The sequence below is a fragment of the Agelaius phoeniceus genome, chromosome 18, assembly GCF_051311805.1.
Source record: "Agelaius phoeniceus isolate bAgePho1 chromosome 18, bAgePho1.hap1, whole genome shotgun sequence".
NCBI classification, from domain to species: Eukaryota; Metazoa; Chordata; class Aves; order Passeriformes; family Icteridae; genus Agelaius; species Agelaius phoeniceus.
This window is the reverse complement of record NC_135282.1, coordinates 11,083,421-11,109,351: the sequence shown is the minus strand read 5'-3', so window position 1 is coordinate 11,109,351 and position 25,931 is coordinate 11,083,421. Positions and strand designations below refer to the sequence as shown.

The 25,931-nt window shown below is 44.1% G+C and overlaps 1 protein-coding gene across 8 annotated transcripts in view; it reads right to left on the bottom strand.

Moving 5' to 3' along the window:
- The window catches only part of DEPDC5 (DEP domain containing 5, GATOR1 subcomplex subunit), a 42,098-nt gene that overhangs the window by 9,567 nt on the left and 6,600 nt on the right, over nucleotides 1–25,931 (bottom strand). For 4 of the 8 annotated variants that reach the window (XR_013184603.1, XM_077187667.1, XM_077187664.1 and 1 more), the window contains exons 11-37: nucleotides 25,520–25,589; nucleotides 25,039–25,111; nucleotides 24,783–24,886; nucleotides 24,390–24,464; nucleotides 23,366–23,500; nucleotides 22,857–22,918; nucleotides 22,688–22,761; nucleotides 22,110–22,179; nucleotides 21,577–21,613; nucleotides 21,042–21,162; nucleotides 19,532–19,752; nucleotides 17,779–17,982; nucleotides 17,130–17,265; nucleotides 16,655–16,758; nucleotides 14,697–14,762; nucleotides 13,173–13,356; nucleotides 11,307–11,467; nucleotides 10,429–10,546; nucleotides 10,112–10,279; nucleotides 9,063–9,282; nucleotides 7,656–7,789; nucleotides 7,203–7,311; nucleotides 4,391–4,453; nucleotides 2,714–2,859; nucleotides 1,892–1,969; nucleotides 1,301–1,433; nucleotides 367–475 (exon numbers count right to left, since the gene is read on the bottom strand). Coding sequence is in view for 7 of the 8 variants with exons in the window: in XM_077187667.1 (XP_077043782.1) it covers nucleotides 367–475; nucleotides 1,301–1,433; nucleotides 1,892–1,969; nucleotides 2,714–2,859; nucleotides 4,391–4,453; nucleotides 7,203–7,311; nucleotides 7,656–7,789; nucleotides 9,063–9,282; nucleotides 10,112–10,279; nucleotides 10,429–10,546; nucleotides 11,307–11,467; nucleotides 13,173–13,356; nucleotides 14,697–14,762; nucleotides 16,655–16,758; nucleotides 17,130–17,265; nucleotides 17,779–17,982; nucleotides 19,532–19,752; nucleotides 21,042–21,162; nucleotides 21,577–21,613; nucleotides 22,110–22,179; nucleotides 22,688–22,761; nucleotides 22,857–22,918; nucleotides 23,366–23,500; nucleotides 24,390–24,464; nucleotides 24,783–24,886; nucleotides 25,039–25,111; nucleotides 25,520–25,589 (3,175 nt within the window). In the remaining variant the exon portion in view is untranslated. Of the gene's footprint in view, nucleotides 1–366; nucleotides 476–1,300; nucleotides 1,434–1,891; nucleotides 1,970–2,713; nucleotides 2,860–4,390; nucleotides 4,454–7,202; nucleotides 7,312–7,655; nucleotides 7,790–9,062; nucleotides 9,283–10,111; nucleotides 10,280–10,428; nucleotides 10,547–11,306; nucleotides 11,468–13,172; nucleotides 13,361–14,696; nucleotides 14,763–16,654; nucleotides 16,759–17,129; nucleotides 17,266–17,778; nucleotides 17,983–19,531; nucleotides 19,753–21,041; nucleotides 21,163–21,576; nucleotides 21,614–22,109; nucleotides 22,180–22,687; nucleotides 22,762–22,856; nucleotides 22,919–23,365; nucleotides 23,501–24,389; nucleotides 24,465–24,782; nucleotides 24,887–25,038; nucleotides 25,112–25,519; nucleotides 25,590–25,931 lie in introns of those variants that run through there. The other 4 variants (XM_077187663.1, XM_077187666.1, XM_077187665.1 and 1 more) reach the window with 4 other exon arrangements.

Below are 25,931 nucleotides of genomic sequence, written 5' to 3'. Positions count from 1 at the left end.
AGTTCTAATATATAATTTTCTTTTAATATAACATATATCATAAAATAATAAACCAGGATTCTGAAACATGGAGTCAAGATTCTCATCTCTTCCCTCATCCTGGAACCCCTCTGAACACCACCACACAAGTGGACAAGGCTCAGACAGAAAAGTAGCTCTTGATAAAAAAGAGGCAGGATAAAAATTATGTTTTCTGCTATTCTTTTTTTTCCCTTAACTAAAAAGGCCAAATTTCTCAGACTCTTGACATCAGTGGTTTTGGTTGCTCCCAAAATGCATTCCTGCTGCAGCACCCCTAAGAATCAAGAACAGCCCAGTGATTATGCAAAGGGATAGTGAGCAAAGTCTTGTAATAACAATGCTGACCTCGGTCTGGTTCTTTGTCCACAACAATCTTGTAAAAATAAAAGCCATAAATAAAGGTTCGTAAAGCTTCTCCAGATGCATGGACAATAAGCTGCTCTTCTAACATTTTCTGAACAAGAAAAAGAAAGAACAGAGCCAACATGATAAAGAAATCACTCTTCCAATTACATAAAAAGGTTGCTAGAGAACATTAGGAAGTAATTTTCTTTTCCTTGGCATCTTTTTGTCCAGATATGTGCCTAACAAGAATTACCTGCAAAGTTATCTCTTCATATTCAATAAATGTAGGAATTTCTTATCTCCCTGAGAAATTACATTTGACCTTTCTACAGATGTCTGTCTCTTCCCATACCCTGCTCTGGTTTTTTAGATGGATTTATAGAAGGTAAGAGTTTGGAAGCATTCTAAGTTCTCTGTTAATTGATATGGGATCTCAGCAGAGGAATGAACTCCAGAACATTTCCAACCTTCTGCCCCTGACACAGTTCAATACAGAAAAATCCCTTGATGAATACAAGCAGTGTTCCTGCATAAAGTGTGTCTGCTTCAGATCTGAAAGGTTATATGCTGGTTTTATTACAACTTTATTAACTAATTATCAGAAAGGAAAACCAAATCACAGCCCAGTGCCTCAATTCCAACACTGTGCAGAGCACCTGGTAAGTGCCAGCTAATTGGAGGTTATAAACAGAACCATCACCATATAAGTAGAAAAAACATGTAGTACTAGTGAAGAATATGTTGCTGTTTTGTGATAGGAAATCCAAAAAATGTCATCATCACCTCATATTCTATTGAGCACTGCTTGCAATGCTCATCCATAAGAGGATTTAAATAAGTAAGAGAAATGATTGCTATGCTTTGCTCTAAAACTTTACTTTCTTCCCAGAGCGAGGCATTTCTGGCCCTCCATGTGCTCCTGGAGTTTCCTTACCTGCATGATGTCAATGGCCATGGCCTGGGTGTGCACCCCTTCCACGTTATTCACCAGCCAGTGCACAACCTCTGCACTGATGAAGCAGTAGGGGGAGAGCCCCTTCTGTTCAGAGAGCAGCTGGATCCCTGTGCTGGAGCACAGCAAGTCACACGTGTCAACACTGACCAAGAGCTCTTTTAGGTAACAAAGACAAAAATCACTGCTGGGGGAAAGGACAAAAGGGAGAGGGAGGGTAGAATACAGGACAAGAAATGCCCAGTGCCCCTGGAGTGATGCCTCATTGGCTTTTGGCAACAAGATGAAGAGCTGCCATTGACAGCACTTGGGTGACTTACTGGGAATTCTTGATTTGACTTACTGGGCATTCTTGATTTGACAAGGTTCTGGGACTCTAATAATTGAAGTCTTAGTTCATATCTCAATTTCTATAAAATTCCTTATTAGAGTCTGGAACTGAATAACAAAAGGAAGTTTAAAACTCTTCAACAGCTGGCATGGGCTCTGCTTTGAATGACTCCACTTCTCATGTCCTCTTATTAAACATCTCATCACATGTTAAGCACATTTATATTTATATTAAAAACTTACGTGGGGTGTTTCATGGCTTCAAGAATCTCTACCAAAGTGGAGGAGGAAGTCAGAGCACTTGTTGAACACTGCTGAGAGCTGGGCAGTAAACAAAAGCACATTCAGAAATCAAGGAAACTGCTAGATTTGTTCCAATATGTACATTGAAGAAAATTGCTCTCTCTTCTCAACAGTGACTTTGCCACATTTATTTCCTTTTTCATCTCAAGCACAACTAAAAGCATCAGATGAGTATTTCCCCCCTGAGGTCACCAGGACATTGCTATATGGACCCAATGCAATGTGTCACATCCAGCTGTACTCAGCAGCAATTGAGAGCAAACATTCTGAAGTTGGCTAATTTTTTTACTGTAAGATACAACCACAGGAAACAGGTGCTAATAAAGTTTATTTTCAACATTACTTCCTCCCTGGTGTCTTGCTTCCAGGTTAGAACCTCTTGGATTTCATCAACCAATTAGACCTGCAGCCCCCCTGCCCCTTGCCAAAACAGACAAGATGTCAATTCAAAGCCTGGTTTCCTACTAGCAGATTCCAGAAATGGAATTTCTTCATTTCTTGAAGAATGAAGCCCTTCTTGTGGGTGGAGAAATCAGGCCTTGTGTTCATTTAAGTCTGGAAAACTGGGTTGCAGGGCTTATTTTACTACCACTCTGTCTGCACGTGGAAATGCTGCAGTAAGGTCTTGTGACAAGTGCCTGCTCGTGCTGACAGGCACAGCACAGCCTGTTCCCAGGCTCTGCTTCAGTGCCCATTCCCTGACACCAGCAAGGGGCTGGAATTGAACAGCTCTGCAGTACAGCACTGCTGTGCCTCTCCTACCTGCCCTCTGCAGCAGCAGCTGTGCTGTATCCTGGCTCTGCAGCGTTCTGGGTGCTCCCCTGGCTGCTGCCCCTGTCAGGGACCTGCCCCGTGGGTAGCAAGGTGCTGCCATCTGAGGATGCAGGAACTGACTGATCAATAGAGACCTGGGAGGAGCAAACACAGCAACATCTCTGTGAAATCCATCATGTAATCCTTTTCCCATCTTCTTCCCTCCCCACATCATCCGTGCCTCAGCCCAAGTTAGTCAACAACAAGCAATGCTCTAAGGAAGCACAGGCATATGCAGAAGGGATAAATACAGTCCTACTTTGTCATCACTACAGAGCTCCTGACAAACAACAAATCCAGACCCAAATAAAGATGAGGATCACCAACCCAGCAACAATTGCATTGAGAGAACTACTGGCAAACCAGCAACACCAGTTCCATTTTCAACCCAAGGGAATAACTGATGATAAGCACGCAACAGGACACTTGATCACTATGGGAAGGTAGTAAGCATTTAGCAAATACAGTTTCAAGTCTAACTCTCAAAAATATGCAAATGTATCACACGAATTCATGTTTCATAATGCTCAAAAAAAAAGCCCAGCTCATCTCCCCTCCTTTCTCAGGGCAGTATGAGAAGGCTGCTTGACACCCACCCACACCTATGTCGCCAAGACAACAGGAACACTTTCCTCCCGCAGGAACACTCACACTATTCCAATGGTAGACTGAATAGTTCACAAAATTACCATAAAATCATTTCAGAAAGAGCATGAATGCTGAAGGATTCAGCTAAGTACAGGCTGTAATTGCCATCTGTCATTAACACGTATGGTTTAGTAAAGGCACATTATATAAAACTGGAGAGGTGGGGGAGAGAACACGAACGGCAGAGGAATTCGAACTCAAGCTGGTATAAACACGGGGGCTGCTCTGCTGTGATGAATCCACAGCACACACACAGCTCAAAATCACAAAGCTGGGAGCTTGACTTAGGTCTGACTGCCAAAAGTTCTTTATTTATGCCATTTCTCACACCCCAAAAATCTCTAATGGCAGATGTCCCTTTTTGGGCAGCTAAAACCAGCAGATGCTCCAGGGTCAACTCTTCAGTGCCCACAGCCAGCAAAAGCCTTTCTCCCTCCTCAGGGCTCACTTCAAGCAGCAGCATTTCCCATGGCCACACTGTGTTACTGCTAATTCCTAACTGGTGTTAACTGGACAAATGACTTCAGCCTCAAGGACTCTTTTAAACCAAGATGATACTATCTATTTTCAGCCTCAGTTGTTCAGGAATCCAAGGAGACAATTTGACTTGGATATCTCCAGAGTCACCTGTCAAACACGACAGAAGAAATTTAGCCAAGAACCAGACAAGTGAGCTGTTGCCATTTTGTTCAGTGAGGGAAGATGGAAAACAAGCACTTACTGGAAATCAAAAAGAGCAGCTTTAATAGTTGACAAGACAGTACTGCAAAGGACAGGGCACATGAACATCCAAAACACAGCACAAACATTGAATGGTGGGGAAAAATGCTTGCATCTGCCACTTTGTTCTGCCAGTGCTGTACACCTCACTCAATGGAAAACCAACACAGGCTCCCAGCGTGTTCAGCTCAGGACACAAATGCTGTCCATCACCTCAATCCAAAAGCCAGAGATGACAACAACCCATTCCAAACTGACCTGGGAGTAGAAGGTTGAAGCTGTGCGTGGGCTGCGAACAAAGTCCATAAAGAAGGCCCCATCCTGAAGGCATCAGAGGAAGTAGGCCCATTAATGGCAACAGCAACAGGAACAAGGAGTTCAAGAAAAGCAAATAAAAGGTTGTGCAAGTATGAAATGACCACAGAGAGAAAGTATGAGGAGAATGCAAATCCCAGACCCAGAAGGTCATTGCAGCAGAATGCACAGCATCAGGAATTACTCACACACACATCTTTACTTTCTCTCTCTGTAATGAGACATTGCTTTTCCTTGGCACAGATGCATTCCCAAAATTTTTAAACCCACACTGATCAGAAGCCAATTGAAACTGCAGCCTTCCCTCCATACTTCAAAGGACAAAGTCTTGAGCTCTGAAGTATGGGGGCTTCCATCCCAAATACAAAACTGAAATACAGAAACCACAGGTGTAATGACAAATATCCAAAGAAGGACAGGTTTGGTTTTTTTTTTCTAATCTGGTAGACATTCAAATGATAAAGAGGGAAAGGCAAAGGAGCTTTTTTCAGGAAGCATCCTCTTCCTCTTACATACAGGTCTGGTATGGTGCAAAGGAAAGGGAAGAAAAACTCGTCACAAAGACCCTTCCAACACTGTGTTTAATACTTCATGCAAAATTAAACAGACACTGCCTGTGCTATGCTCCTGCCTACTGCCAACCCCAGTGAATTTATCCCCAGCTGCTATTCAAAGATGTGTCACGACTCTCTTATCACACAAGACAATGTAGTGGAACTCATCTAGATTTTCATTCCCTATTTGCAATTCTTTATTCTGTTCCCTTGGCAAAATATTTTTGTCTAGCCTGCAGTTAAGATGATGCTTACCTTGGTACATACATATAAAACAGTTTCTGGGAAGAATCAATGCCAGGGTTACCTGACTGGCAACTTACATTGTGCAGAGCCAAGTGCCATGGATCCATAAGGGCAAAGACTTCCCAAACAGATCAAGTGGGTTAAACCTCACTGGGTTAAATCGAGTGGGTGAGCTCACTGGGTTAAAACCACAGTGTTGTCCAGTGACTTGTCAATTCTACTCTGAATCCAAGTGATGCAAAGCCAGTGGCTCAGTTTTCATCTGGAATAACTCAAGCACTGAAGGGCATCCTTGAAAAGCACTTGCTCCCTTGGCTGCTGGCAGAGCTCACAGCTGTGATAATTTGTCACTTCTCTGGCTGCAAATGTGTGGAAAGGCAGAGCTCCCTGTGCTGAGGAGCCCTGCAGGGGCTGTGACACGAGGCACACACTGGCTGCTGTTCCCCAGTGAGTTCAATGCTGCCTGCCCACTGGCATCTTTCCAACAGGCATAAGCCATCAATTAGGAGATTGCAATTGCTTATCTCCCAGTCCCTGTGTGTAAATATTTACAGGAGTGTTTACTGCTGCAGCATGAAAGGCCTTCAATTGATAACACACTCTTCCAGAGTCTCCAGTCAGCCTTCCAGAGAGGCTTTTGAACATTACTTTTAACAATGGCATTTTCTGGTAGCACAAAATCTGCTGGTTTGGTCCCAGCACACTCCTGGTGCCACTGCTAGGGAAGCCCACTTGGCCTCTTTCCCCCTCTGCCACACACAACTGGACAGAACATTCTTCTCTTCTCTCCTGTTTCTCACATGCAATTTTCACCAGTTTTACTGGTGGAGAGGGACATTTAAGATTTCTGTATTTAAAGAGAAAAGCTGATTTTTCAAAATGGTAGAAGAGAAGCATGCAAAGCCTGAATTATGATGTGGAAGTTTGTACACACACCTCAGGTCAGTTTGAGCACCTGATGTTTCCAAGCCTAGCACATCCTGCTCCAGACTCATCTGTGCTCTCCAAACACTGATACCACAAATCAGTGTCTAGTACTAAGATGATCACAGTTGCTCTATCACTTCAACTTTCAATATCTAGGTCTCCAGGATAACACAATACTTGTTCCTGGTGGGGGCACAAAACAGTGGATGTAGAAACATTAGATGCTTAGAGAAAAATGCTGAAACAAGTGTTGATAGTGGTGAATCTGAGAACTTTTTCTTTGCAATATTTGAACTGTTGAACCCAAAGATAGGTCACATTTAGATCCTCTACCTTTATTCAGTTCCTTGTTACTTTATTTGAAAGACCTTCATGTCAGAACACAGAAAAATAATCAAATATTTCTGGTTGGACTTGGAGGCAGAGTTCCTGCTCTCCTGGGTGTCACAGGACAGTTGACAAAAAGGCTGAGGAATAGCACAGTCTTTTCTTTAAGTGCCTCAAGAGAGCTCCAGGAAGATCACTTTCTCCAGCCTGGAGTCCAGCCAGTGAAGGAATGACATCTAAACCACTTCTCAGGAACACACCCCCTCCTCTAAACAGAGGCAAGAGACTCAAGTTCCTGCTGTTAAAATCCCACTCAGTGTTCACACTGTCACAAGCTAGAGGTGGATTTTGCTCTCCAAGACAGCCTGCACACAGATGCACACAGCTCTGCACTGCTACACCCAGCAGCCAAGCCATGACTGACATGAAATGTGCTACCAGCAAAGGAAATGCACTAATTAGCAAACAGCACTTAGATCAGCAAAATGCTGAGACAGCATCCCAGGGACTCCACACCATTGTCACTCTTAGGGAACTGAATTCCTCTGCCCTTGCACACAAAGGCCAGCACAGGAGCAGCCCTTGCTGAATTAGAGTAAAATGTGGTATGATGTAGCCAAGTGCTCAGAGAAATAATCTTTGGTTATTTGATGGATTCTTGTGTAGAAAGAGCAGCTAAAGAAAGCCCAGGCAGTCCTTACCTTGCGAGGGCTGTCCATATAGGTGGGTGTGATAGCAATGCTCCCACTCTCTGAAGGCTGGCCAGAGCTCTTCCCAGAAAGCATTGCTGCCTGCTGCTCCCCCAGGGTCCTACAAGAAAAGGAATACAGAGTTTATTCAAACAGACTTTGTGTCAGCTTCCCCCTAAAGGCAACTGTTGCAGAGGGCTACTGCTGTATTTTCAGATATTTGCTTTCCCACACACTGAGGCACAGATCCAACATTCCAAAAGTACCTTTTACCCCCACAAACAACATGGACCCTTGCACTCAGTTTTATTATGCATGTGTAATACTAATATAGCATAAAAAATATTAATCTCTTATGTATTGAACACAACATGAGGCAAGGTTCCCCAAATGAGCTTTAGCCAGCCCAGGTGCAATATGCAGGAAGGATGTTCTTGGCTCTTCACACAGCCTGTAGAGACTCACTTCTGACTGGCTTCCATCTGCAGCAGAGCTGAGAGTGCTGAGGTTCCTTTTTTCCCAATGGGAGGTCCAGACTGCTCCAGGGAGTGAGTGGGAATTGGACCAGCAATCTGCAAGCCTTTCATGGCAGACCCTTTCTAACAAAGAAAAATGGAAGCACAGACTTAGTCAAGCTAGGCTTAACTAGTAAGCAAGAGCACAACACCTCATGTCAGCAGGGCTTTATTAAGCACATTTTAAAAAAGGAGTTCAAACCACTGGTACACAAGAAGGGGAACAGCCTAGTGTCTTTTGTGGATGTAATTCTGAAAATAAAATGCCAGTTATTCTATGGAAAAGGTGAATTTGCTTCAAAATGACCCCATTTGCTGTGAGAACAAGAACAGGATTGAATACACACTAGCCAGTTTCTCTTCAGCCTCTTGAAACTACTGTTTACCCAAAAATTCACTCGCATACTTCTCTTTTCCCAATCCTTCTCCTGAATCTGCAGCACAGAACCAATCCAGGTTACCCCAGAAGTGCCCAGCTTCACTACCTCAGCCCCCTCTGGATGAACTGTCTGCATCACAAGGCAGAGTGGTGCAGCCAGGCTAAGCCCACCTGCAGCACAAAGCAGAGCACACCTGCAAAGAGGAGGCATCAGGGTAACAAAAGACTGGCCATGGTATAAAACACAGCAGAGGCAGGACAAGATGGTGCAGAAGAGCCTGGCTTGTCCCTGAGCAAGAACTGCCCTGAGCCTGGATGCAGTCACAGCAGCACAGGATGCTCATCCCAGGGACATTTCCTCAAGCTGTTGAAGGAAACGGCTCCTTTCCTCTCCCAAAACATCACTTCTGTGAGGCAAAACAAGCACTTAATTAAGCCCTACTGTCTGAAAGCTGACACAGCACAGGGCTCAGCAGTGTCCTTTAGGGATGGATGACACGATGACAGGGACAGGGGCACCGTGCCCCACCTGCCCGGGGTGCACTCGGGTGTAGCCATGACATTTTCTGAAAAATCCTTTCCTTAGGATTTTTTCTCCTGAGAAGCTGAGAGGCCTAGGGAACAAAATGTAACCAATGGTTATCTGCTGCTGTGGAATGCAACAGGTGCATCTGGGATTGGTCTCGTGTGGTTGTTTCTAATTAATGGCCAATCACAGTCCAGAGTCAGTCACAAGCCTTTGTTATTCATTCCTATTCTATTCTCAGCTAGCCTTCTGATGAAATCCTTTCTTCTATTCTTTTAGTATAGTTTTAATATAATATATATCATAAAATAATAAACCAAGCCTTCTGAAACATGGAGTCAGACCCTCATCTCTTCCCTCATCCTAGACCCCTGCAAACACGGTCACACCCGTGTCTCTCTGCTAACGCCTCCTCAGCGGCCCAGGGCGCACCCAGCCCCAGCGGGACTCACTCGGATCATTCGATCGGAGCGGTGGCGGCGGCGGATGCGGTTCAAGCCCTCCACGAAGCGGATGAAGCCATCGAGGAGCTGCCACTCCTCCTCGTCCGAGCGGGGCTTGTCCCCGTACACGTCGCAGTGCGCCTCCCCCTCCATGATGCGCTTGGTGGCGCTGATGCAGGCGGGCAGCAGCAGGAACCGCGTCCTCCAGAACTTCAGCGACTCGATCAGGCTGCGGCAATGTGGAAGGCGGGACAGAGGTCAGCGCTTTCCTGGGAAGGGTTTTCCAGAATCTAAAGTGTAAATCTTTATACCTGCTGCACTTTTCAGCGACCACCCTCGCTGCTGTCCCTGACACAGAACGAGCACACGTGCAAAGGAATGGTCAGAATCTGAATATCACTGGCAACAAGGCTATCCTCAGAGTAATTGACACACAGAGATATGCTTTCTTTTCTGGAAAAGATAGGCCCCAAAAGCTTTTTCTTTAAAAATATGCAAGCAAAAAGGAATTTTCAAGGTGCACATTAGCGTAGGAGGTATTTTGACTGAGAGCTGAAAAGAAAAGATGATAAAGACTGGTTGTGTGGAGAGAAGATATCAAAAAAGCTATTGATACTAGTGGAGATATTGCACATTTCTGGTAAGCACTTGCTCCACAGCTTAGGAGTAGGATTGCATGTCAAGCCCAGCACTCAAGCAAACCTGCAACAGCTTCAAAATGAATGGAAGTTTTGAGTCAGATCAGTAAGAAGCCAAGAAAAGCATCTGTGTGGTACAAAATGCTATGTTATTTCTTTGCATTTCTAGCAGAGGAAAAAAGAAGTTCATGCTGAATTTTGAGATCAAGAGTCTGTATCAAAGGTCAGATTAAGCAGCAGCAACACAGAGCAAGGTTCCCACAAGGCAACAGCTGCTGGAAGCTGACAGTGAAAGCAGGCCAGATATTCTCCCTGGAGTACTGAGCATTCGTGGGTTGAACTTGATGATGAAATTTTAGGTCAAAAAGAAAAAGAGGCAATTAGGACACAGAACAGTCTGGATGGAAAAGAAGCTCTCACCTGAAATCCTCTGAGCCAGCAGAGCAGATATACTGATCCAAGTAATTCCACTTGTACTCTTCTAGTCTCTCATGGGAAAATTCCACCCAGCAAGAGACAAATTCAGAGTCAGAGTGTGAGGGGCACAAGCTGTAGGTGTAGTTTATCTGAGCAGATTCATATGGATACCTAAAAGATCAAACACAAGCATTAATCTCAGTATTATTGATACTGATGCTTCTCTTTCTTCTCCTAAAAAGAAAGGTGTTCTTTCAAGCAAGCCCAGAAGAATGTTCACCAGAACAGTGACAGCAAACTGCTCAAGCAGAGATACTCACTTAGGCAGGTACCGAGTCACAGTAATGATTTTGTCTTTTAAGGTGACTTTGTGGAAAGTCCGGCCCATGCTCAGCCAGTACTGATCCTCTTCCTCAGCTCTATTTCTTGACACAAGACCTGGTTGTAAAAAGCAAAACCCTTTCAGCTTACTGCAGTGTCATGGACGTATTTTCTGAAAAATCTTTTGCTAAGATCTTTTCTCCTGAGAAGCTGAGAGGCCTCAGAAATGAAATGTAAACAATAATTATCTGCTGCTGTGGAATGCAATAGGTGCATCTGGGATTGGTCTCATTTGGTTGGTTTCAATTAATGGCCAATCACAGTCCAGCTGTCTCAGACTCTCTGGTCAGTCACAAGATTTTATTATCATTCCTTTCTATTCCTTTCAAGTCTACTGATCAAATCCTTTCTTCTATTCTTTTAGTATAGTTTTAATATATCATTTTTTAAAATATAATATATATCATAAAATAATAAATCAGCTTTCTGAAACATGGAGTCAAGATTCTCATCTCTTCCCTCATCCTGGGACCCCTGTGAACACCATCACACTGCAGTACTCAGAACTTTAACAACAAACTGTGCCTGTAGGAAGAGAATCCAGAGCTGGAGTCCAGAAGTGAGCTTCTGATCTCAGCACAAGCCAAACCCCAGCTTTCAGGCCATATTTTTAGGGAGCAGCCTTTGCTCTTAGAGTTAAGATGTGCTGATATCATGAGCAAAGAAGAGCATCTGGGATTCCTACAGCCCCATTCAGAACTTCCCTGGGAAGAACCACCAAAGAACAGCCAACACAGCGTGCTGAGCAATTGGTGGATGTGCCTAACTGCAGGTGACTGGGGCTGGCAGAAGAGCAAAGCCTGGCCAGGTCACTCACCTCTGCTGTACAGGGGGCTGCTGCTGAGCGGGGGCGGCACGGCCGGGGCCGGCTTCTGCGGCTTGGACTGCACAATGATCTGATAGCCCTGCATGAGGCGCTGACAAATGAACTCCTCAAACACCTGCTGGGCTGTCATCTGCACTCCTTCCTCATCCCTCCTGGACACAAAGGTTAAGCAGAGCAGGATAAGGAAGCTGACCACACACCTATTCTTGGCTCTGCTCTGGAGCCCTGTGCCTGGGAACACCTGCCTGTGGGAGCAGGAGGGAAAGGGGCACCTTTGACACAGGGTGATGAGCTCTCTGGCAGTGTTTACTGCTGCCTTTGAAAGCACTTTGGCAACCAATAACAAATTTGCCTACAGCAGTTGTGGAACAATAAATTCCCCAAAGATGACTTTTCCAGCACTTTGCAGGCAGCCTCAGGGCAGTTTGTACATGTTCAGGAGAGCTCAGAATGCCAGTGGGCAGCAATGCTCCAGCCTCTCCCACAGCGGGAAGTGGAGAGCAGGGAGGGGTTAGAGAACACATTCATCTTAGTGCACCTCCTGCTCTGAACTCTGCCTTCCTACTGACATTTCCTTCAGGTGTTTCTTCATTAATCCTATTACTTCCTATGCATTTCAACCACCCTGATTAATACTTTTGTTTTGCTCCCATAAAGCAGCAACACAGGCAGGTCTTTTGATGTCTTACAAGTTATGAAAAGATTGAAAAAAATTTAAGATAATGAGACTGCTTCAGTAAAAACCAAACTAACCCTATTAAAGAATAGTTACCAGAGACCTCTGACACAAGCAGAGAAGTTCTATTTGTCCAACTAATTCTGTTTTCCAACAAGATTCTTTAAACTAAATATCTTTTAGAGGGAGGATAAGCATCTTAAATACTGTGTCCACATGTATTTGCTCATTTAGTGTTTCCAAAACACTTGCTAGAAAGTAGATTAACAGAGATGATAGCTTGAATATTTTGATCAAAACACAACAGAAAAGAGACAAAAATTTGCATCCAAACAATTTCTAACATCAAATCTATGGAGCACACCATACTGTCAGGTGGGAACATCAGAAAAGGTCCAAAGATATCACTGGAAAAAAATAATAAAAATGTAAGTATTCTGCTGCTCTGTTAGCAATCCATCATTCACTTGTGTTCCAGACTGCAAGGCAAGATGTATTCTATTACCATCTGTATGGCAGTTGTTTTTTGTCAAGTGGGCAGTTTTCCTTATCATTCCTCCCTTGGGAGGGGACATCTGCTGATAACAGCCATTGAATGTCACTGCATGGCTGATAAGAACTACAGCATCCCACTGGGAGGTGTGAGCCCAGAGGGAGGAGCCAAGCATTCCTGCCTGGATATAATCTGGAGATTCTGGAACACCAGCACGGCTTCTGCACTGGATTTCTCAGAGGAACAGCAGCTGCCTCTTCCACTGGATCTTCAGAGGCAGAGACTGCACCTTTCTACAGGATCCCTGCTCCAGCAGAGCCACTCCTGACACTGCAGGAGGGCTGAGCCACAATTCCAATGGGACTGCTGCCAACAGCCTGACCCACAGGGTGTCAGGTTGTGACTGCCAGTGTTGTTTTCATTTACTGCATTGTTTATTTTACCCTTTTATTTTCTCCCCTATTAAAGAACTGTTATTTCCTGCTCCCATAATTTTTGTTGCCTGAGAGTCCCTGAATTTAAAATTTACAGCAATTTGGAGAGGTGGGGAGGGTTACATTCTCCATGTCAGGGCAGGCTCCTGCCTTCCTTAGCAGGCACCAGTCTTTCCAAACCAAGACAAGCTGGTGATCCTCTTCCACCACCTGCTCCTTAAGCACAGGACTGTAAGAGGAGGTGCTGGCCAAACCTGTCCATGTCAGCCTCGGGCAGCAGGTCGTAGCAGCCCTCGGTGTAGTCGTTCTGCAGGCTCTGGCGGTCGGGGAAGTAATCGGTGGTGAGGGGCAGGCAGGCAGGGGTGGTCAGGGACTTCCAGTCCACTCCAACTGTACAACAGAAGCCTGGCACTATGGGGGGAGCAGACAGTGTCAGAACTGCCTCGTTGTGTCATGGGGCAACACAAGGGGGACACGTGGGGTCACCCGTGCAGAAACACGGTGCAGAGCAGGATGAAAGGAGTGCACGAAGAGGAGAGTTTAGAAGAATGAGAGATGAAAAACAGTTGGCATAAAGTCAACAGGGACAAAAAGGGGTGTGGAATGGGAAGGGAAAAAGAAAATAGGATGGGAAGAAGGGAGGGAGAGAAAGAGACAGAGTTTGTTAAACAATGCAGTGCACATGCTGATTCAATCCCATCATGCAAAAGGCATTCCAAGTTAATACATTTAATTTCCTCTTGATTGAAAGCTAGAGCTGACATAGCCACTGCTCTCCCAAAATTACAGCAAGTCAGGTGCAGTTACTGATTATTAATAAACAGATCAACATTCCAAGTCTGAACAAGAAAATCAGACCAGTTTTGCATCCTAGACAACTGCAGAAGGAGCTGGAGAGGAGGAGAGAAAGAATGACAGACCAGCCTCTTTCTGGAATAGCACAACAGCAGAAAAGGGAGTATTTCCACAGTTATAAAAACAGAAGATATATCCAGAGGGGTGGGAAGACCAGAAAAATAGTAACTTGGGAAGCAATCTTTTCCCACACCCTTTCCTAGAGTTATGCTGCAGTTTTGAGATTACAGGGATGTAAAACTAGACATTAAAAAGGAAAAGCTAACTAGATTATACCAAATCATCAGCTCATTACATTCTGACCACTCACACTGCTGCATTACATTCTGACCCAATTCAAACAATCTGTATCACCTACTGATGCTTAACTTCTTGTCATAAGGCTCCTACAGACAGAAATTTATTTTAGTATAAAACTGTTAACACCAACGGCAGGAACACTGCACAAAAAAGTAATGTATGACAGACTGCTACACAGAAAATGCTTTCTTAAGCAGTGACACACTTGTTTCTCTAGGAAGTGAAGGCAGATATTTCTCAGTAAATGGTACCAAATTCAGAAACTGACTGTACTAATTCTACTTCAACAAGCTGGTACCAAACAAACTTTTCATACTGAGGGGCAGATAAGAGTTCAGCAGCTTTAACTTTTTGCAGAATAGTGTCTGGTAAGGAAAGAATTTCAGCTGTAACACAACAAACAGCTTCACATGTTCTTAAGAACTACAGAACTGCAACCACAGTGAGACAGTACAGGCAGATCCTGCAAATTACTGCAGGCCAAAATAAACCTCTGCCAAAAGCCAAGGAGGCTCCTCAGTTTCTTTCCTACCACCTCCTGATGCCTCTATATATGTACATGCCCTTTCCCTCCCCATCTTCCCACCTATGCAAACTCTCTTCCAAACCTCTCTCCTGCTTACTTGGATCTGGAGAATTAGAGACAGCATCTTCCAAGGAATCCTTGTTCTGAGTTTTGAGGTTCACCCCTACAAGAAAAAAGTGGTTTTTATTTTAAGCAATTACGCACTTCTCTTGAATTTCAAATAAAAATAAATCAAAAGTGTGATGTTTTAAGATACAGAATTTCTCTGCATGGAAAATCCCAGGGTTCTGCACAGCAGAAAAAAACCACTAAGCCAATTAATGAGGAGAAAATACATCTCAGATCAAACTTGAACATCTCACTAGAAGTGCTCAACAACTAAAACCCAAACAAAACTCTCCTCCCCAAAAATAGTGAAACATCTTGAAAAGTAGATGCTATGAGCTCCTATAAACAGCTGGTGTGGCACACGAGAACAAAAAGAGTTGCTAAGGAGACAAGAAAAACTGCTGCCTTCAAAGCCTTTTATCAAAATAAAACTTTCAGTAAGCCTCCAAACATTTAAAGGGAACTATTGTTTAAAACTAGCTTAGGTAGATTTACCCAGGAAATTGGTATCGGCACCACAACTGTTCCCCTGTAAGAGCAAGGGTGGATATTTGCCACTGATAATGCCGGTAACCCGCAGGGGAGCTGGCTCCGAGCGGCCTTCACCTTCACCAGCTCCTCCTGCCATCTGCCATCCACACCGGGAACTGCAACTGCAGCATCTCCCTCTCTGAGCCTCCACCTCCACCTGCGGGGCAGCAGCCACAGCGTCCCGAGGCCCAAGGGAAATAGAGGGGATCGTTTTCACCCTGAAGCCTGTGATGCACCAAACCGTGCAGCAGAGGAGAACCAGACTCAATGAGAAATTTCTGTTAATTCTAAAAAACACAACTCCCCCACCAGAGTGCTTCATTTCATAGGTGACTCAAACCATCAGGGAGAACTCTCAGTCCAGTCACGGAGTACCCAGTGTGGCCCCTACAGACAGGTGAGGGTCCACAGACACAAAGAAATTCCATAAATGCAAGCATGTTTATTGCCAGGCCATACTCTGCATTTACACTGTGCAAACTGCAGCCAGCTGAAATGCAGTTTAGCAATTGCAAAAACAAACAGAGCCTATCTGGAAGCCAGAAAATACCAAAAATGTAAAGCAAGAAAATTAAATGTAATCAGAAAAATTCACAGAAGGAAGCAACAGAAAATAATTCTAAATGTTACTCTGTGAATACAAAATGAGGCACAAGAAAATTAAGTCTGCTAACTTCTTTACAGTGCAAGGCATAATGGAAAACAAAATTGTCTTAATCTAATGTAATTCAAAAGGGCAAATTTATTCTTAAAGAAACACTTTAAATTGGTTTTGAGAAAAGAATGTCAAATTATTCTTCAGAAAATAAGTCTTGAATGCTGTAGTCCAAAAGTTCAACATTTTTCCATGTGCCTAACTAAAATGCATATCTACAAAAGCAGAGGGTAGGTCACAAAAAACCAGACAACACAGCAGAATGTTTAATATCACATGTTGTTCCATTTACAGGGCTGCAAAGAAATGTTGAGAATTTTCACTAATTCAGGTGTCTGGGTAAGTTAAGGAAGATGGGGGTAATCTTCAACTGAAAGTACAGACATTATTTCTCTAAAGGATAACAGCAACCTCACCAAGAAAAAAAAGGCTTCTGAGCACCAGTGCATATTTAGTTATTCTTTGTGTCTGAACATCACTGCTCTGAGAGCTTATTATCAGTAAACAATGAGCATCTTTCTATAACAAACCTTGTAAGACACGTCTGGAAAAGTAGAGACACTGACCAATCAAGCAAAACTGAACTAAAACCAACAAAGCAAGCCAAAGAACTCCCATACACCAAGCAGTCCAAGTAAGAGCATGAACAGATCACTGTTCTCCCACTCTGGATTCCTCCTGCTCGGCCCTGCCTGTCCCCCTGAGTCCCGCCCCATGCCCCGAGCGCTGGCCCGGCCCCGCCCCAGCCCCAGCCCCGTTACCTGCGCCGGGGCCGGCCCCCAGCCCGTTCCCGTTCCCGAACTCCTCCGTCCCGCCGAAGCTCAGGAAGGAGCCGCCATCCCCCGGATGCCGAGAGCTGCCGTGCCTGCAGAGAAACAAAGCAGCCTGTTCTGTACAGCCTTGCTCACTCGTGCCATCCCCTGCTTTTAGCAAAGCTGCCAGCGAGCCCTCAGCCCCTCTGCCTCAGCCCAGCCCGGGCTGGGAGCAAATCTTCCCTCGCTGATGTCTGCAGAGATGGAACGGCACAAGGGCAGCACAGAGAAGGCCATGACAACATTCCATAAATGTCCTTACTGTTTGTTTGCCTCCAGCAGTAACCAAAGCACTGCCTTTGCAGGACAGCCAAGAACCAGCTACTCACATCCCCTCAGTAGAGAAATAAAGCTTAGCTGGTTATCTACAGACCTGATCTCATGGTCTACAAACCCGACATTGAAGACTGAGCCAATGGCTCACCTGCCAGTTGCCTCATGGTAAGCCAGCTCCAGCAGCTCTGCAGAGGAATGTGTCAGGTCCTGCTGCCCACTGCCCTGCATTTCTGCCATGTTCTGCCGGGTCTGATGATGGATCTGGATAGCTTCTCCTGAGGGACCTACACAGGTACAATTGGATCATTGATCACCACACCTACTACACTGATTCCTAAGTTTCTTCTCCCCTCTTTTGCCAAGAGCACAAGCAATGAGAGCTAACGGACATTATGAAAGCATGTTCACAAAATCTTCAAAGCTTTGAACTTCTGCCATCTCCTCTGAAACAAGTGAAGCAAAATATTTTTGAAAACATTTTGGAGGGCCTACTTAAAAGGCATTAAACAATTATGCAAACAATTCAGCATCAGAAAATCAACCCGAATTGTAGTTACAATTCCCTTCAACAGGGTTATGAGTTGGGCTCCCTTCAACAGGAATTGTTCTGTACCTGCTGCTGGCTTGTTTGCAAATAGAGCTATTTCCCAAAAGAGGATTGCTCTGGCCTGCACACTAATGAGTGCAGTGTGCAGAGCACTTTAATACCACAGAGCTCTCACTGGCTCTCTTGCTGTGCTAATCCTGGACAAGGATCACAAAGCCACAGCAGCCAGGTGTGCAGGGAGGCAGCTCACCCACAGGGAAGGTGTGCATCCAGCGCCTGCGGTTCGATGTCAGCTTCATGGGCATGCGGGACGGGGCGAAGGGGTTGATGAGGGCGCGCTGCGGCGCGTACCCGCCCGGGCGGATGTGCAGCAGGGACTCGGCGCTGCCCACGTGGAACCGCCCCGGGGCGCTGGAGTCGCGCTGCTGTGACTCCAACATGTTCTCAAGGAAATCTGCAAAACACAACCGAGCCACACAACTCAGCCTGAGACCCTGCAGGAGCCAAGCACAAGAGAATTAACGGCTCGGGAATATAAAGATGCCCAGGATAAAGGGAAATAAGGAGACCTAAGAAATAAGCAAGAGGAGAAGCTGAAAGCAATTCCTATCCTGCCTGAAAGTTACAATGGAAACAAGAACCCAGACAAGAAAAATCATTACTCCATCTGCCATTACAGCACTGCTGTAAACTTCTACTAAATGAATCCATTAAGAAAACACTTGCTAAGCCAATTATGAAAGGCTACTCAGACCTTAGAGGATTCTTGAGAAATCAAAAGTCTGACATAACAGAAACTTCAGGATGAGTACCAAAGACACAGTAGAAGCCACAGCTGAGCCTTGTACACATGCCTTTTCTGTAACATTCAGATCTGAGCACTGAAATCAGGGATTACTCCCAGAAGACATGGGACATGATCTCCACAAGATACCAGTTAGTTGTCACTATTCAGTGTGGAACAGAAGTGCAGTTATTTAGAAATAGGAGAGAAAAATGTACCAGATAGATAAGTAGCAATTACTCTGAGTACTCTGCCCAACAAGTGGAAATCCCAAAGAGAAGGGTCTCATTTACCATTCTATATTTCAAATACAACATGTGAAAAACCTCCGTTTCTTTGACTCTTCCCTCCCTGCCAGTCCCAATCCACATACATCCTCATCCAGCTGAACACCTTCAGCTGGGTCACACAGCTTTCCTTCAAACTAAAGGAGTAACAGAAATACCAAAGAAAGAACAGAGTTGTATTAACTGACAGCAGGGGAAAACATGAATGGTAGATGTGATGTCACTCTCACTGTGTGAGAACAGCTCCACACCAGCAACTGCGATTCCTGAGACAGGATAAATATGGTAGCAGTGTCATACAGCATGGCATGAAAAAAACCATGAAGAGCCTTCAGGGAGAGGATTTTATAGAAGATGAAACAGTTGCAGGAGGAATACAATTTACCTAGAAATGAGCTGGGTTTGTGGAAGATACTGCATACTGTCTGAGAACAAAATTAAATTGGAAAGGAAGAAAAGAGGAGTACCAGCACAGCTAACACACTGAGACAGCTCAGCAGTACATTGTCAAAAGGAAGGATCCAGAAAGTGAGTCTTAATGACAACAAATCCCCATAGAGAAATTTTATAAGCAGGGGCCCCCAGGGCTCACTGCTAAGGCCAGTTCTCATTCAGTAGATTATAGGTGACCTGGATAATACAAGTTCCTTGTGTATGTCCACACTTGCATGCAGGCACAGGAGAATAGTCAAGTACTAAAGAAGGCAATAGGCAAGGGAAAAGAGCAAATCAGTGTCAGGACACTTCTATTTAGGACAAGCTATTAAAAAAAAGCAATGGAATTGGACAAGGATGACAAAGGGAGAATGCACACGCAGCTGCAGCTATGGAAGAGCTGTACCATGAGTGTCAATGCAAGCACCATCTCCACCAACACAAACTTCCCCCTTCTCTCCCCACCAAAGGCACCTTCCCACATGCCCCAGGCTGACCTCTGGTGCTGGTGTAGCCCAAGGAGCTGCTGACTTCACAGTGGTGCAGGTGGGGCCGTGGGATCATGAGGATGTTGGAGATCTTGCCCAGGGAGCTGTCGTCAGAAGCCTGGCTCCTCACCTCCTCGGGGGGCAGCGCGCGGCCCTGCAGGGACGGGCTGCACGAGACGTCGTACGAGCTGGAGCTCTTCCTGGTGCGGCTCTCGCGCTCCCGCACCGACCTGCTCACGGGATGGCAGCAAACAGACATCAGGGCCAGGGTAGCAGGGCCCTGGCACAGGCTCAAGGCATGCAAAAGACTCAGTGCTCAGCAGGTGAACTCAAGAAGAGCATTACAGGGAAGCCACCACTATCTTTTTTGACTGCTTGGGTAATTTATACTTCTTGTGCATAACACAACACAAGAACACTGGAACATTCCCAGCACAAGGGCTGTGAAAGGACCTGCTCAGCTCCCTCTGCAATCCTACAGACACCACACCAACCTGGCAGAGATGTGGCCAAGCCTAGAGACCTCAGCCCACAGTGACAGAACCACGTAGCTATAGGGAAACTCCTTGGAGTTAGGAACTGTTTAAATTGTGCTGCTATCTTTCAGCATGTGTGGCCACATTTCCCTTCACAGAGAAAAGCAGGGCACAACTTCCCAAGGATATCTTCTGGGATTCTCATTCTCTGAACCTCAGAGAAAGAAAAAACAATTCTTATCTCAATTGCTGCTCCTCTTGTTGTTCACAAGTGGAATGCATTGTGGAAGATTGTTTACCTGAAGGGAATTGGTAATTGGTAACTGGATTCTGGTGTGAGTGTTTTGATTCATTGACCAATTGAATCCCTGTGTGTGTCAGGACTATTGGATGACAGTCACCAGATTCTGTGCAGTTGAGTGGGGTGCTTGTGCAGATTCAGTTCAGATGTAGTGCAATATAGTATAATAAAGCAATTAATTAGCCTCTGATACCAATGGAGTCCTCCTTGTCATTTTCTCCCTTTGCTGGGGCTGCCCTGATTTACTATAAGCATGGGTTCCTACAGGCTGCTCAAATGAACAGACAAAAGGACATGGAATAGTTGAGAACCTGCACTCAGCTTTTCTGCTTCTTCTCTCATTCAGACAGGCATCATTTTGGTGAGGGAGGATTCCTCACCACTCTGTTCACCAGTTACTAACCAGTGCATTGAACAACCTATTTCTACAACTCTGTGCAAGTCTAATGTGCAAATACTTTCTTAACCCCCTTGCAAAGTCTGCTAGAAAGACTAGCTTTATTCCACTTCCAACAAAATGAAAGATTTAAAGAAAAATAGATTTATGCTTTTTCCTAGATCCCACCCCCTATTTTAGAAGTAAAACACCAGACAACCAGCCATGAAGATCAGACAGAGATGAAGCTTTTTGTACAACTGTGAGGACGTGGAGATCAATTCCCTTTGTATTTCTCCAAGTGTTTTATGTATCAAGCACCATACCATGGCTACTCCAGAAGCAGGGCACTCCCAAGCCTCTCACCTGAAAGTGGCACAGCGCTGGGCTCTGGCTGGGCCTGGCAGTCTGAACACCTGGGCATCGTAGCCATCATAATCCACCTGGATGGGCAAGGCATTCTCAGCATCCTTTGGAGCTCCTAATGCTGAAATAAAAGTCATACAGCACTGGAACATCTTTCAACAATGTTCAAGGTCTGCAAGGCAGAGTATCCACCTCCCACCCCCAAGGAAAGTATCTATTCCAAAAGAAATCCCAAAGTGTCATGAGCAGAGCAGCTGCAGCAGCTCAGTTATCAAAGGTGGTGCCTCAGGCTGGCTGAGGCCATAATGTCTTTCCCCCATACATCCTGAACACTAAATTAATAATTGCCAAAAAGTCAACTGGCACATGCACATTGGCATCCCAAATAACAAATATGGGAAATACTCATATTTGAGTTTGATGGTTTTCTGTAACAATTGTGCCTTCCTTGGGCTGCAGTGTCATTGTCTTCCTGCAGGTCTTGGTTAGTTTTGGGAGTGAGTGGGACAGATCATTCCAGAACAGAATTACTTACAGGCATCACGATTATTTTTTGCTTTCTCTGTCAGTGGCTGGAGGATCCAACAAAGGAAGTGTGAAGTGATCAAAAAAACAAACAAGAAAGAAAAAAAAAGAGCAACAAAAGACAGAGGGGAGGGAATCAGTCAGCATTTTCTAAAGAAACATCCCCAGTGTGACCAAGCAAAGTTTAGCTTGCTGACTCAGTGAGGCAGCCAGACAGCTTCAGAAATATTAAATACTGATACTTTTCACAAACCTGTGTGAAAAACACAATGTTCAACACCTTTCTTCCTCTCCATACAGTTCTTTGTTACAGAATGAAACTAATTTTTATGGTGGCTAAAACATTTCTCACCCAGTTTAACTTAGGAAGGAAAGACCTACAAACTGCCTCTCATTCACAATCCCCACAACAAACCTTGCAGCTTTGCTTTCACAGCCTTTGAACACAAAAACTTAGTTCCAGCTGTTGGAATACTTGTGATGCTTGACTGAGAAGAGCTATGGGACAAGCTAGTAAGAAAATAGAAGTCAGAAAATTCCCACCTTCCTTCCTGCCAGCTTGATCCGTGGAGTGAAGCTGTTACACAGGAGTTGGCTTTTGGATGTGTAGAAACTGAAAGAAAAAGAAGTGTGGCTTGAAGAACTCAACACAGTTGGTGTGCTACACAGTAAGCAGACCAGGAACCTGGGTCAGCTATTGAATAAAGGGATACCTTTCTGTGCATAAAAAAAGTGTGGAAAACACTGAAGGATGGTTGAAAGAAGCTACTCTTTGCCTAAAGACAGGGCTTTGATACTTACACAGCCTCAGTCTAGACACTTCTTAAAATGTTTAGCACCTGTATTGCTCAGTTCATTTTCTCTTTCTACAGAAAGACATCCATTTCTACTGTGCCATTTACATAACTCTTCCTGATTTACACAACTGCAGTGATTCACACCAGCTGTTTGAAAACCCTGTCATTTCTGTCAGGTTGCATTAATGCCCAGAGTTCTGCAAGAATAATGTAATATTTCCTTTGCTTCACAAGGAAAGAAGAGGAGATAAGAAAGAATTCAAGAGATTATGAAGAGTAAAGCAAAGCAGAAGTGTTTAGCAAAAGCTGATAGAATTCACCTACCTATGATTTATCCAGTGTGGGATATTGTAGTCATCACCCATTCGTGAGTCACCAGGGCCACAACGATTATGGAGCTGCAAGAGTAATTGAGAAGCAACTACCTGTACCCAGCCAGTCACAAAATGAGTGACATTTGTAGCAGGAACAAGGGAAGGGAAAGCAGCCTTACCTTAAAGAGTGGGACAGCATGCAAGGGTTGCTCTCCCATGCACACCAAATCCACACCTATCCCTGTAAAGAGACAAGAGTAGAGTTCAGCTATCCAAGCAGGACTGATGTGCTAAGACAAAACAGATTACCAATCTGAACTGAAGACCCAATGTGTATTCACATCATATTATAAGAGGCAATAATACTGAAAAATGCTAGTTAATGGTCCCATGGTATGGCTACAAACCAACAGTACCTGTGGGGATACCAGAAATTATTTTCCTAAACTAATGCAACTTGTGCCAGATTATCCTTTAAGAGAAAGGTTTGCACAGAGAGGTGAAGTTCTCTGTCACAAACAAAAGAAACTAAATGCCTGTAAGCACTCTGAAAACCTGCTCATTTCAATACCAAGTGCAGACACAAGTCTTGCAGCTAAGGACACAGCACACAGCTTACAGCAGATACTTCTTCACAGCCAGAAGCAGCTGGGTTTGCCTGCAAGGAGGCAGAGGCACAGTTATTTACCATTGTCAATCATGCGCTGCTTGGTGAGGATCATGAGCAGCCGATCCACCTCGAACACCCCCACGCCGGGCGTGATCACCACCGACATCTGCCCCGTGCGGTCGAAGTTGCGGTTGATGTAATGCTTGTCAAACACTGCCACAGAGAAATGGAGGGTTTGTGAGGGTCCCCAGGACAAGGGGAGATGAGCAATGTGACTCCATGCTCTCAGAAGGCTGATTTATTATTATATATTTTATATATTAATTACATTATTTTATGTGTTATAGGATATGTTATATGTGTTATGTTCTATAGTGTTACATGTGTTATATGTTATGTTGTGTCATGTCATATGTTACGTCGTGTCATGTGTTACGTGTGGTTGATGTTATATGGCTGATGTTATATGGCTGATGTTATATGGCTGATGTTATATGGCTGATGTTATATGGCTGATGTTATATGGCTGATGTTATATGGCTGATGTTATATGGCTGATGTTATATGGCTGATGTTATATGGCTGATGTTATATGGCTGATGTTATATGGCTGATGTTATATGGCTGATGTTATATGGCTGATGTTATGTGTGGTGTGGTGTTATAAGAATACTACACTAAAACTATACTAAACAAAGAGAAGGATACAGACAGAAGGCTTAACAAGAATGAATAATAAAAACTCGTGACTCCTCAGAGACTCGACACAGCTGGCTGTGATTGGCCATTAAGTAAAAACAATTCACATGTTGGATAAACAATCTCCAGACCACATTCCAAAGCAGCAAAACAGGAGAAGCTGAGGCTTCTCAGCTTCCCAGGAGAAAATCCTGGGCAAAGAGAATTTTTCAGAAAATATGACAGTGACAAGAAAGCAGCAATACTGTCAGAACACCCTGGATGTTTCTTTTCAGAGAAAGGCAGGTGACCCCCTAATATTCCCCTCCTCTTCATAGTGTTAAGGAAGAAGTAACATAAGTCCACAGCCATTTAATGGCAGCTGTTTTAATGGTTGTATTTTTACCCATTGCCTGTAACTTACCATTGAATGAAAGATTTATAGCCTCCAGGTAGTTCCCTTGTGCTGAGGTGGAATTGTAACCTGAAGGAAAGCCCTCTGGAAAAGTATTCAGAAGGGAAAAATCCAAATCATTATTCCTGTATACTAGCTTTATATAATAAAAAAACCCACAGAAAATTACACTTGTACTAAATACTATTGGTTCAAAAATGTAAAAGGGAAAATGTAAATGGCAAAATTGATGTTATTAAGTTCCACAGAAAAACTGAGGCAAATTGCCAAGCCAGGAGAGCACTAAGTAGCATGACACCAGACTCCAACTAAACATGGATAGTTCACTGAAAAGCTAAATAATTCTTTTAAAAAAAGAGGAGAGAACAAAGGATAAAAGCAGGGAAAGGAAGATTCTTGTACCTGCTTGCTCGAGTCGTACCAACACAGGATACTGGATGAAAAGCTTTTTAATGGTCACAAGCAAGGAGGTCCACTCCTCCCGCCTCTCATTCTGCACTACAACTCTAGAGAAAACACAGCCTGATGAGGCCCAGGAAAGAAGCTATGAGGGGAAATGAGAGGGATGAACAAACTATAAAGAATTGCACAAAAGGGTGCATTGGGTTGCACGTACAGTGTGGGACAAGAGGTGAAAAGAACTGGGAGGAAAACATACTTGTAAAAATCTTCATAAAATCTTCCCTCGTGATCCTGCCGAATTGATGCACGATGTGTTTCAGGAAACTCATCTGAAATGGAAGGAAAAACACATCTTATCTCATGCTCTTCTATAGAAATGACTAATCTTTTCCAGCAAAAACTGTTATTTCCAGTAAAAATAAACAACTAAAAAAAAACAACAAAAAGCCTCCAGCAAGCAAACTAAAAAGAAATATCAGACCTCCTATGCAATAAAAAACTGCTTTTAAACCAATATGACAGCTTGAGTACGATGAGGAAAATTTCCAGCACTCTTCTGTGTAAGGTCTTGACTGCAGTACTTTCATAACAATGGCTGTGTACCTACTGTGCTTGATAGAGAATACTTTGAAAATGGCAATTAAAAAAGAGAAAAAAGTCCCTGCCAGCCTGTGACCAACTTTCAAGAGACAAGATGGGTTTAAAAATGGAAACATGAAAACAGAGAATTTGCATACCTATAGATTTTGCTTCATAAAATGTTCTTGAAAATAGAACCACTGTCACTTCATGGCTGCAATTCTTCTCCTGTCCAGGAAGAACAAATGCAAAAAGAGAATATGAAACACACATTTGGTAGAAAGTTGTGTATATACACACATACAGTAACAGCCTTTCTTCCCTCATCCCTAGAAACAAAGGTAACTAACAAAACCTAGATTGTTGCATTAATGGATCTGCAGGAGTGCTCCATCAGCCTCTCTGAAATAACAAATGCTCTGTCCTGCAGATTCTGTGCTGCTTGGCCATGTCACATTTACCAGGAGCACTCTCCACCAGTCTCTAAAGAAGCTCCTCTCTGTAATTGCCAAGACTTTTGTTAAGAAAACAGACAGTTGACACAGTTTATACCCACATCAATTTGATATT